Source organism: Thamnophis sirtalis, unplaced genomic scaffold (assembly GCF_051295495.1).
Source record: "Thamnophis sirtalis isolate CommonGarterSnake01/CBP01778 unplaced genomic scaffold, rThaSir2_p1.2 scaffold_6, whole genome shotgun sequence".
NCBI classification, from domain to species: Eukaryota; Metazoa; Chordata; class Lepidosauria; order Squamata; family Natricidae; genus Thamnophis; species Thamnophis sirtalis.
This window is the reverse complement of record NW_028261386.1, coordinates 58,891,404-58,903,612: the sequence shown is the minus strand read 5'-3', so window position 1 is coordinate 58,903,612 and position 12,209 is coordinate 58,891,404. Positions and strand designations below refer to the sequence as shown.

At 38.7% G+C, this 12,209-nt stretch overlaps 1 protein-coding gene across 3 annotated transcripts in view; it reads left to right on the top strand.

Moving 5' to 3' along the window:
- Positions 1-12,209, top strand: part of LOC106543131 (uncharacterized) — a 70,725-nt gene that overhangs the window by 33,695 nt on the left and 24,821 nt on the right. For all 3 annotated transcript variants that reach the window (XM_087717929.1, XM_087717932.1, XM_087717931.1), the window contains exons 15-19: positions 197-453; positions 1,305-1,428; positions 6,810-7,037; positions 9,060-9,215; positions 10,249-10,451. In XM_087717929.1, coding sequence (XP_087574055.1) covers positions 197-453; positions 1,305-1,428; positions 6,810-7,037; positions 9,060-9,215; positions 10,249-10,451 — 968 coding nt within the window. The remainder of the gene's footprint in view (positions 1-196; positions 454-1,304; positions 1,429-6,809; positions 7,038-9,059; positions 9,216-10,248; positions 10,452-12,209) is intronic.

Here is a 12,209-nt window from a genome sequence, read left to right as displayed (position 1 = left end):
TTGCTCTGAATTTTTTTTTTACAAGCATCTGGATGTGCTTCTTTTTGGTGGAGTGTTCCTACACAATTTTTCCTACTGTTAGAAAGTTGACCCCGGGGATTTGTGTGAACTCTTCTCTCCTCCAAAGAAGACTTCTCGGGTGCTATATATCTTGGGCTAGATGTAGCTCATGTATGTTATTCCTTTCTCTTTGCAGGCTTTGCAGCTGGTTGGGGAGCTAGAAGCAGCTGAGTGTTGGCTAGAAACTGTGGCAGGCTTTCTCGCTGAGCCAAGAGCAACAAAGAACCTTGATGACCTCCAGAGAGATCTGCAAAAAGTTGGCACCTTGAAGAACAAAGCTGGAGCATGGGCTGCTAAGATTCACACTCTGCAGAAAGAAATGCAGATGGTCTCCTCCTCGGAACACACAGCAGCTGCAATGATTCAGAGAAAAATGAAACGAGTAAAGGAAAAGTAAGTTCCTAAGGATCAAAATACTGGGCGGAAGTAATATAACAGCTGGGCTTTTCAGAAGGTAATACAAAGAGACCGCATTTCTTCAGGGAGGCCTTATTTAAAAGACAGCTAAGCAAGAGAAGTTGACTTAAAGAAATAGGGCTGTTTAATAAGGTCTTTCTTCTTGCTAGAGGTTTATCTCCTGAGCTAACCAGTTGTTTCTACTTGATAAAGCAGAGTAAATTTCTCTGTGCTTAGAATAGAATAGAATAGAATAGAATAGAATAGAATAGAATAGAATTCTTTATTGGCCAAGTGTGATTGGACACACAAGGAATTTGTCTTTGGTACATATGCTCTCAGCGTACTTAAAGAAAAATAAAATAGAATACATTCATCAAGAATAATAAGATACAACACTTAATAATATAGGTTACTTATAAACAATCAAATCCTACTAGGAAACAAATAAAACAATATAAATTGTAAAGATACAAGCAACATGGTTATAGTCATAAGTGGGAAGAGATAGGTACTAGGAAGGAAGAGAAGAAGAATAGTAATACAGTCTTAGTAAATAATTTGATAGTGTTGTGGGAATTAGTTGTTTAGCAGAGTGATGGCATTCAAGGAAAAACTGTCCCTGTGTCAACTTGTTCTGGTGTGCAGTGCCCTATAGCATCGTTTTGAGGGTAGAAGTTGAAACAATTTATGTCCAGTAGATATGTAGATATGGTCTGTAGATATATTCACAGCCGTCTTTTTGACTCATGCAGTATACAGGTCCTCGGTGGAAGGCAGGTTGGTAGCAATTTTTTTTTCTAATATATTATCCATATATTGCTAAATAGTTTACATTTTCTCACCAGGCTGGCCTGTGTACAGGAAACCCTCCAGCGCCAAGCATCCGATTTACATGATTCCCTGATTTTAATGGAGTTCTTACAGAATGTCCAAATGGATCAGACGCTAAACCAAAAAAGTCAAATAAAGGTAAGAAGCAAAGAAAAGAGGAGAAATGAATTACAAAATTATGGAATAACAAGAGTGGGAAGGACTTTTGAGGTTTTCTAGTCCAAATCCCTACTGAAGCAAGAGACCCTATATCATTGCAGACCAATGGCTGTCAAATCTCTTCTTAAAAAGAAGAGGAATTTAGGAAATTAGGTTGGACCTCTCTTTGAACAGCTTCCATCTGTTACTTCTTATCTTGCTCCGAGGTGCTATGGAGAATAGATCAGTCCCCCTCTTCTCTGTGACAGAAATGTGATCTCAATAGCTTCCAGTCAGTGGGAAGTATACATTATAAGAGACTTCTCCTTATTGTTTTGTTTGGACAGCAGGATATCATCTGATATCTCAGTTCAGAGTTAACTCACCAAAATAAGGCTTTTGCTATTAAGGGTCAGGATTTCAGTCCTTGCTTGGATATAATTTAGTTTTGGGATGTTATATTGCCATGATGGCGAGCCAATGGCACTCCCTGAGTCCTTGGGACAAGCGTGGCATATAAACCCAATAAACCAAACCTAACCTAATGTGCCACAAGTGGCATGCAGCACTCTCTGTGGGCACGCGAGCTGTCACCCCAGTTCAGCTCCACCGTGCATGCGTGTGTGTCTCCCACTGGCCAGCTGGTCATTGGGTCTCTGCCATGAATGCACAGGGTATGTCCAGGGGGTGCATGCACAGGGGAGGGGCACAAGTGTGGGGGCCATTTGCGCATTGCATTTTGGGAGTTTGGGGGCGCGCATGCGCATTGGGCACTAGGTCCAGAAAAGGTCAGCCATCACTGGTGTATTGTCTCTAAAGAGATCATTTGGTGACCAAGAGTAATTATTATTCTTTTTTTCAGGATTCATTGAATCTCAAAAGAAATATGGCAACTAAATTACAATTGTAAAGACTTTTTATAGTTGAATTTTAACCTCATTTAAGTTCTGATCATCTCCAATTGTGAAAGCATTGGCTCTAGTCCACTAACTGCAACAACTGACACTAGAGCTGAACTGTCACAATAATCTGCCTGGCTGTTTACTGAAATATCTCTTGAAGTTCATGAGAAAGAACTAGCATTTAAAAATATGGTAGATATCAATCTCCCTTATACGCTGATTGATAAATTGATATTAGCAACATTGTGGTTAATGTTTTGTGAGCATATCTAGTAAATAAGTCCAGAGGTGGTATTCAGCCAGTTCTGACAGGTTCTGGAGAACTGTTAGTGGAAATTTTGAGTAATTTGGAGAACTGGCAAATAGGCTAGCCACCCCCCTGCTGCCTCCCAGCCTCCTAGTTGATCTTCTTTTGTTGCCCTGAACAGGAGAACAGAGCTGGAAAACATGGGGTGGGGAGGGAATGGGGATTTTGCAGTATCCTTCCTCTGCGACACCCACAAAGCCACTCCCACAAAGCCATGCCACACCCATAAAGCCACACCCACAGAACCAATAGTAAAAAAAAATCAATGCCACCACTGAATAAGTCCAAGGGAAACCTTTTCAGTAGAAGTACCATGCCCCTGCAGTAAACTGCAAATTTAAATCTGTCACAGTGTCTCAATTCCCATTGATTGAAGACACTTTTATTTTAAATGTTTACCAATTACTTTTTTAATCTAGTACTTTCAAATATTTAGAGTCTATTTTGTTACTACTTTATTATTTTATTTATTTTAAAAGGTAACAGGTTACTTTTTAATGTTAAGACAGATTTTTACAAGATTGTTTAAAATATTGTTATTGCTTCTATAAATTAGCTGTTGCCCTTATTTTAAGATAATGCGTAATATAGGTGAAGAGTGGGATCTAGCTTTTTATCATTTTGTATTAAAAAATAAAGAAAGCTCAAAGTCTTATAGTTTTTATATATTGCAAAACTATTCTGTGTATAGGTCTTGTTACTGTTAATTTTTATATGCCGTTGACATTTAAATGAGTTTATTTACAATAGCAAAGAAATATGAAGCAAGACATATCAACTAATATTGTATGTGCAGCTCATATCTAATTAATCCTTCCAATTATGGATAAAATCTCAAAGGTTCTTTTTTCAAAAGGCAACTGGACTTTCTTGGTTTTCTTGGAAGACATTTTGCTTCTCATCCAAGAAGCTTCTTCAACCATAGCTTGGATGACTGAGAAGCTCCATAGACATTATGGCTCAAACATTTGTCTAAATATAAAAAGAGAGATGTGATGAGTTTTTCGTATCATTTTATAACTGGTACCATTTTATGCTTGTTATATGCTCTGTTGTGTGATCATAAAAACATTCAGTACTCATTTTCTTCAGTTCCCAAATGTTGGCATATAATTCAAAAGAAAATGAGCATCAAGAAAAACAGTAAGTCTTCCAAAACAAAATTAATATGTGAAGCAAATTTTGTCCTAAAGAGAATCACTATGAAAGACCACATCATAAGAACCAATCCCAGGCTTGTAATTTTTGTAAATAGCATGAAAAATCTTCTGGTACTTAGGAGACTCTCAAGCACTTAAAGTTACCAGCCCCTGTGTAGACTTCAAACAAAGTTTTAACTGAATGTACAATGATTCTGCTTTTCGTGGGAAGAGAAAGCTCATTGAGCAACAATTAGTTATTACCCCAATTACTTGGTTTAAGATATAATCTCCAAACCCTGTCCAAGTTCTTATGAAAGGATTACATTGCTATTTTCACGTTTGGATTTCCCCATAACGTTCATGCAACATGCTCATACAGAATAAAACAGTTGGAATGCTATCAAATGCTAACTCTTCACATCATTTAATAAGTTAGAATGGGAAATCCATACTTACCTAACAGCCAAACATGTTAAATAGACCTGTTTCTGAATTACCTACAAAGGCAAAACCCAGGAAGCAAAATTTACCATTTATGAGTGTAAAGTAAACTGTATGATATAAACTTAAATCTAAAGGATTTTTTCCCCCTGAGTTTTAAATGGATTTATGGTGGATAAAAAATATTCTGTGACTTTGAACTTTTTTCAGGATATTTGGATAACAGGCTCGCATGCCTGCAGAGAGGGCTCTGTATGCCACCTGTGGCACGCATACCATAGGTTCGCCACCACAGTTTATGAGCTCAATTCCTGAATTTGAACCCAATAAGGTAGATCTGACTAAACACATCTTAACAAGATCCAATAAGGATGATGACATACTGCCTCACTAGTCCATGAAATAGAAGATTTTTCCCTGACCCTTTAAAGACAGTCCTCGACTTATAACAGTTCATTTAGTGACCTTTCAAAATTACAATGGTATGAAAAATGAATGTTCTAATAGAGAGAAGTTTCCCTGAAGATGGGCTCCAGCATGAATCCGAAAGCTCAGAAAAGTGAATTCCTGCTCCTGGTGACTTACCCACATTTGATCTTGATTTATGACCATTTTTCACACTTACAACCATTGCAGCGTTCTCATGGTCACATGATCAAAAATTGAACGCTTGGCAACTGATTCATATTGATGATGGTTGCAGTGTCCTGTGGCCTTGTGATCTACTTTTGCTGCCTCCTGACAAGCAAAGTCAATGGGGAAGCTAGATTTACTGTGTTATTAACTTAACAACTGCAATGATCCACATAATAACTCTGACTAGAAAGGTCATAAAATGGATCAAAATTAACTTAACAACTGTCTTGCTTAGCGACAGAAATGTTGGGCTCATAAGTCAGGGACTACCTGTATAAACTCTTTGTGTTCAGATATTTTCATCAGAATCTGATGAGCACACTCTGTTTCTAATTAAAAGTCCATTGGTAAAACATGACATTTCATAACTGAAGTCTCAATACAGTCTTCTTTATTATCCTTTTCCCCCTATCTTTAGCAACGGTTTGTGTTTTTTCTATGTCACTGTGTTTCCAGATATTTAACCTGGTTTGTAGTATTTTATTAGCTTTTTCTAAGTTGTTATAGCAGCTTTAGAAATCGTTTGACTAACTGGGAAATCATGTTTCCTCTTATATGAATTTTATCTGTAATTGTATCAAAAGATGTTTGGAATATATCCATTGAATCTTGTATTCCTCTAAACTTAGCAAGGTTCTTATTCATTTCTTTAAGAGAGGACATCACACTTTCAATTTTTTCAGTGGATATTTTCATGAACAGCTGGTGCTGTAGCACTGTTCATCATTTTAGCACAATTTAGAGCCTCAGGACGTTCTGCCTTTTGAAGATCTATAGGCAGTATATGTTATTTAGACCAAGAAACATAGATTGGGCACTTGTTTAACAATTCTAATTAAAGAGATTTCTTTTTTGTTCCACTCAATCATGTGTGATTCTTGGATACTGCCTAGGCCAGTGATTCCCAAACTTGGCAACTTTAAGACTTGTGGACTTCAACTCCCAGAGTTCTCCAGCCAGAAGAGCCAGCTGGAGAATTCTGGGAGTTGAAGTCCACAAGTCTTAAAGTTGCCAAGTTTGGGAACCACTGGCCTAGACAAGTCCCTGAGGTTTTCTTGGCAAGGTTTTTCAGAAGTGGTTTGCCATTGCCTCCTACCTAAAGGTAAGAGAGAGTGACTGGCCCAAGGTCACCCAGTTGGGTCTAGGACTGTTCTCGTACCCTTCACCGTCCCTTTTTCACCCCCAGTGTTCCGCCTCCAACCATTCACCTCTACCATTTCACCTCCGCTGTTAGGGCCCTAACTGTTCGTGCCGGCCAGCTTCTTTAGTCCCAGACTGTTCATCAGGGGCCATTTTGAGAGATAGTGTTCACCCCGGGCTTTTGGGCTCAGGTGACAGTTCACCGCCAGCCAATCAGAGAAAGGGAAGGATGAAAGAGAGAGAGAGGGAGAAAGTGTTCCGTGTGGAGACAGCTAGAATCCTAATAGCAGAGGCGAATTGGTAGAGGTGAATGACTGGGGGTGGAACCCTGGGGGCAAAAGAGGGGCGGCAAAGGGTACGAGGAGAACAGTCCCATTCCGTACCCAGTTGGCTTTGTGCTGGATCTTCCAATTTCTAGCCTGATGTCTTGACCACTGCACAAAACTGGGTCTCAATTAAGGAGATAAATAACTCTAAGGCAGGGGTGTCAAACTCATGTCATCATGGTTGCATCACGTGACATATCGGGGCTTTGCTAAACCAGGTGTGGGTGTGGCCAGCACATAACACAAGTTTGACAGCCCTGCTCCAAGGCAACAAGAACAGGAAAATAGACAAACTTCTTGATTAACAGTTTAAATAACAAATGATTAATCTTGAGTGGGATGTTATTGTTTTACTACCTTTCTGTTTTAAATTCCTCCTTTGTAGAATTGAAATAATGATAATTTCTTTCCAAAATTGCTATGATAATTAATAGAATGATCTATGTATTTTAATACCAATATTGCTTCTATACTTACTTTGCTTCAGGGTGCACCAAACCAATTCAATTCCCCCGAACCTTTGCACCTTGTTTTATCCCAAAGTGCTCAACAGGGGAAGAGTAAGGACATGAGTAGACCACTAAAGGAATTACAAGAAGCAGTGGAAATGCTGAACAATGTAGTGAAGGAACGAGAGCAGACCTTGAAGGTGGCGACTGAAACTGAGAATCTGGAGTACTTTCCTCAAGTTATGAAAGACAAGGAAGAAATTGGGGTAAGAGGAGGCTAAGAGGTGCCACATATAAGCAGACCTCTCTAATGATTAAAGAGAGAACAGCTACAGTTTATACCCTGCCCCAACTCATTGTTTCTTGTTGTAATGTTTCTGGTATTGAAACAAGAATCTGACACATACCGATTAGTAGTTTTTCCTGACTATCTGTTAAAGATATGTCTATACCAGAAATGCAGAATCTTTTGCAGGTTGTCATATTGTTGACTTACTTTAATCCAGTGCAATTCTTCATGCAGACTAACATATTTTTCAGAGTATAAGACGCACCTTAGTTTTTGGGGAGGAAAATAGGGGAAAAATTTCTGCCTACCAAGTATTCATTTTTATTCCCATAACACCAGAAAAGCAAGCAAACACAATAGTATAATAATAAGAAAAAAACATTTTTTCTTTCCCCGGGTGGCCAGGGAATCTCTTAATAAGCTTAACTAGATGTCTGGGCATTCAGCCAAACGCACTTTACATCTGGTAAAAATGTAACAAAGCTGAATCAACAAACCAGCCCGGAGCTTGCCTGAAGGAAACAAGTTGAGAAAACTCAGATAGCTGATAGGAAAAATCAATGCCTTGCCCTTAAAGGGATTATCCCCAAAGGAATAGAAATCACAAAGTCACAGGAACTCTCTGCCTTGCCCTTGAGAGAATTATCTCCCCAAAATAGGAACTGGACAAAAGAAGTACCTCTTAAGGCATTCTTCAAATCTTTTGTCTTTGGCTTCTCCCAGCTGGAAGGATTTTTTTTTCAACAGTATGCTGCAGTAAAAATATTTGAAGTTTTTTTTCCAGCCCTAATGAGTTGCTAATGAGTCTTCAGTCTTCTGAAGGCAAAGCTTCATGCCTTAGCACTTCATTAGGGCTAAAAAAAAGCTTCCAAAAAGCTACATTCGGAGTATAAAATGCATCCCAATTTTCAGCCTCCTTTAGGGGGGGGGGAGTGTGTCTTATGCTCCAAAAAATACAGTAAAATATTGAAAAGTGTTTAGAGGAAGCTGATTTATATAAAGTCAGACTGCCATGGTCCATTTAATTATACATTGTCTACTCTGATGCCAACAGTGTTTTGGAAAGGAGAATTTCTCAGAGATTTAGAGATCCTGGGGGTTGAACCTGAGATCCTTTTGAATGTAAATCTTAACCTGTGATGAGTTCCCCAAAGTAAATGAGTTGCTGCTCACGTTTCCTTCCAGATGTTCTTATATTACTGAGACTCTGTTTACACCACATTCTGTCTCATGCCTTTTCACTCTATCCCTACATGGCTTTCCACACATTCTCATCCATCCATATAGAAATTATGGAAATTCCTTGGAAGCAAATATTCAAATATTGCATCAAACATGTAAGTGGTCCAAATTAGCACTACAGTAGATATTATGAAATCCTTCAACAAATCTCAGAAATAGATCTCCAAATCTAAGAATCCTCAGGGAAAGTGGCACATTTCAAAAATGCATAAGATAATATTTTGTCTTATAAAAAACAGCCGGTATAAATAGCCTAGTTTTCATATTAACAAATCTGCAATAAGGTGCAAATTAAGACCAACATGAAGCCCTTTTAGAAAAAAAAACCCAATGTAAAATCAGCTTGGACAAAAAAAATGTCCTTAAATGATGGAAGGATGAGCCAAATTCAGAAATCAAGAATTCAGTCTGGGCTAAACCAAAGCGTTTTGTGTCTAGACAAGTGCAATTTCCGGACTTGGATATTAGACAGAGAGCAATAGCACTTAGACTTATATATCACTTCATAATGCTTTATAGCCCTTTCTAAGCGTTTTACAGAATCAGTATATTGCCCCCAACAATCTGGGTCATCATTTTATTGACCTCAGAAGTGATGGAAGGTTGAGACAATCTTGAGCTGGTCAGGATCGAACATCTGGCAGTCGCCAGAGTTAGCCTGCAACATTGCATTCTAACCACTATGCCAACACATATCAAGAAATGTCAAGCACTGAATGCCATTGCTAAACTTCCTGTTTGTTCTTTCACTTCTCAGCTGAGCTGGGTGACCTCACAGATTGAAACAATCCAGGAGAGAGCAGAAACACTAGCTCGGGACCTCATCCAAGCAGAGAAGAGTTTTACCACTGTAAAAAGCGAGATGGATCTGTTTGATGTGCAGGGCATACAGAAAAGACAACAAGAGATAGAGGTGAGATCCAGAGCTTTGGTTCTGATTTTTCTATCTTGAAGAATGTTGAAACTGAGTTAGTTTTCCCCACTTCAGAAAGTTTTCAGATGGCACTGGTTTTTTAAATTAAAATTAATTTAAATGCACCAAACAACTATTGTGTTTTCCTCCTTCATGCTTCCATTTGTAAATATAAATGGAGGAACTGGTAGAAAATGGAAGAGTTACAAATGGAGGGTAATGTCATCTGGATCCCTTGTAAAAATTCAGGAATGAGGTAAGGAAATTGTTTAATAACTGTTCTGTCGGGAACCATTCCATCTCCTGTAATCTTGTCTGCAAAGAGAGCTAACTTTTCTTGTTTAGCTCATTCTGTTTTTTTTTTTTACAAGTTTGGCCTTGGGCTAATCTCAGATGTATGTGGGTGAGGAATGTCCTGGGATTTAAAATTAGATTGTCTCTGGTATATAAGAACAAATATATTTTGCTGTAGTCAGAATGTCCCAAATGACATGTACTGGATGCTTAAATGCATTCCTGGACTTTGTAGGTTGAAGATTTGGGGGTTAATAGTTGGAAATAGTTGAACATATTCCAAGGGTTAAGTGGTGTGAAGTGCTTCTCATGTTTATACAGATGTAAATGCAGCAACAATTAGCCCAATGTCCACAAAGTTGCTGGGCTCAGTAGCCACTCCCCCAAATAAGTTTCATTATCTCATAGCAGATGTGGGGACTATAGATTTTAAAGAAGACATTATACATAAGTTTTTTTAAAAATCTATTCTGCCTAGTTACCATTGCAAATCACAGAAGATTATCTCACAAGTTTAAGTTTGACTATAATTTTGAGCAGTACTTTTTAAAAGGGTGTGATGTTTATTGGTTCTGACCATTTGTGCTTTTTTTTAAGCTTTCCTCCACCCCCCACCCCCCAAAAAAAAATCAATAGCAAGAAGCCTATCCTTTCTGGGATAGCAACAAGAATTTGCTATCCAGAAGGAACCAAGGAAGTGTCTTCACCACTGTGAATCCTGTTGTTCTGTGTCCCATAGAGTGATATGACTCCGCTGGAGGGAAATATAGAGGAACTGGAAAGAGCAGCTACTCACCTGGTTCAAATATCTGAGGACTCCAAACCGATTCTTGAAATATTAGAGGCTTGGAAAGATCTCCAAAAACTGGTGCTAGAAAATTCAGTTCATGGGCAGCAGACTGTGCGGTTATGGCAATTCTTTAAAGGCTATCTGGCCATTATGTAAGTTAGTTTCTCTTTTTCTTATTCGCCTTAAAATCTTGGGGTGCAAGATGCCCAAAATTAAGAACTGTCTTAAATTACAAAAAAAAAAAGATTGTTTTTCAGACAGCATACCGACATTTTGTTGGAGGAAAAATCCATCTGGTTCAGTTCCAAGCTGGTAGAAAAGCATAGGAGATAAAATGGAGGCTTATTGGAAAGAAGGACTCTGTTTATTGATGAGCAGAGCCAACAACAGCATTTGGTTCTGGGGCAGCTCACTATGTGGATGGATCTTTATAGGTTTCTGGGGCTTTGTGTTTGAAATGCTTCAGGGGATTGTGCAATGTAGTGAGCCTGGTATCTTTTGCTATTCTAATGGTGGTGGGCTAATCCTATTATGTCCTAAAAGGCCACATCCGATGGGGAAATGCAAAGTTTAATCCCATCATTTGGAACTGAAGGTCTTTTGTTTGTGAATAGGCTGGCTCAGTCTTTCTTAATGAGCATTGGAGGCCCTATCTGCTGGAGGCTATTAAGAAAGACTGGGAAAGACTAAGAAGTCTAAGAACAGGTTTCTCCATTTCCTCCTTTGGAAAAATATAATATTCTACTTCTTTTCATATTCCCAAAATATTTCATTCTCTAGAAGGGGGATGACTTCTTGCAATTTCCTTACAATTCATACCATATAGCTTTCTAGATAGTCTTATTTTCTTTCTGATTTTTATACTTCAGCAAGAATGCGTCTTGCTGCTAGAGCAGGGGTTGGCAACCTTAAACACTCAGAGCCACAAAGATCATAATTGGGAGCCCCCTGTTTAATTCTGGAGCCAACCAACCAAAAGTCCAGTTCCCCACCATAGAGTCTCCTAGCACAGCATCCTTTTTCCCCTGCTGACCAGAAGTCGGGTTCCCCCAACCATAGAGTCTCCTAGTGCGGCGTCCTTTTTCCTCTACCTGCCGTAACTGAAAGCCCTATCAATTCTGGAGCCAACCAGTGACAGGGAGCCATAGCAGAGGGATGAAAGAGCCACATGCGGCTCCAGAGCCACATGTTGCCAACCCCTGTCCTAGAGAAATCTTGGGAACGGCTTGACGTTTTAAAATTAATTAAAGATCAGAATCAGGAAATAGTATTTTTATTTTAAAAAATTAAACCTTCCTTAGACTTCAAACTGTTTTGTCTGTGAGATGTTTTTGTTTTGAAGACAATTCAATTAGCTTCTTAAATCTATTTCAGTCCTAGGCACAGTTCTCCACAGCAAGTATTTCTTGATGTCAAATTGCGTGCAATCTGAATGTAAATTGTCACAGTTGACAAACATACAGGGAAGTTGCCATTGGCTACATATTTCCTTGCTTTATACACCTTTATTGAGCAAAATACACATGCAAATATTTTAGTGTTGTCAAGTATGATGACCTATGTGTGAGTTCCTTGCTAACTTTTAAACAATAGTGGGAGAAGCTGGCATTGTTTTCACATCTTTACTATTTCCTGAGTAGACTTTGAGACAAGGTAATGGAAAGTGTTTCCATGTCTTGCCAAGAAAACTGAATGGAAATGTCCATGTAAGTCAGTAGGTGTCCAGCACAGCTTGAAGGTGATTTGATGTTTTTAAAAGGCTTGAGGGAAGTGCTTGCTATCTTAATTATGAACTATAGTCAGAAAAATTCTGCCATCTAGTGACACAGATGCAGAATAGACATCCAGGGTGATTCTTGGTTCCTAATAGCTAATGTTCTGCCTGTATTTTAGTGAATATACTGTGACTT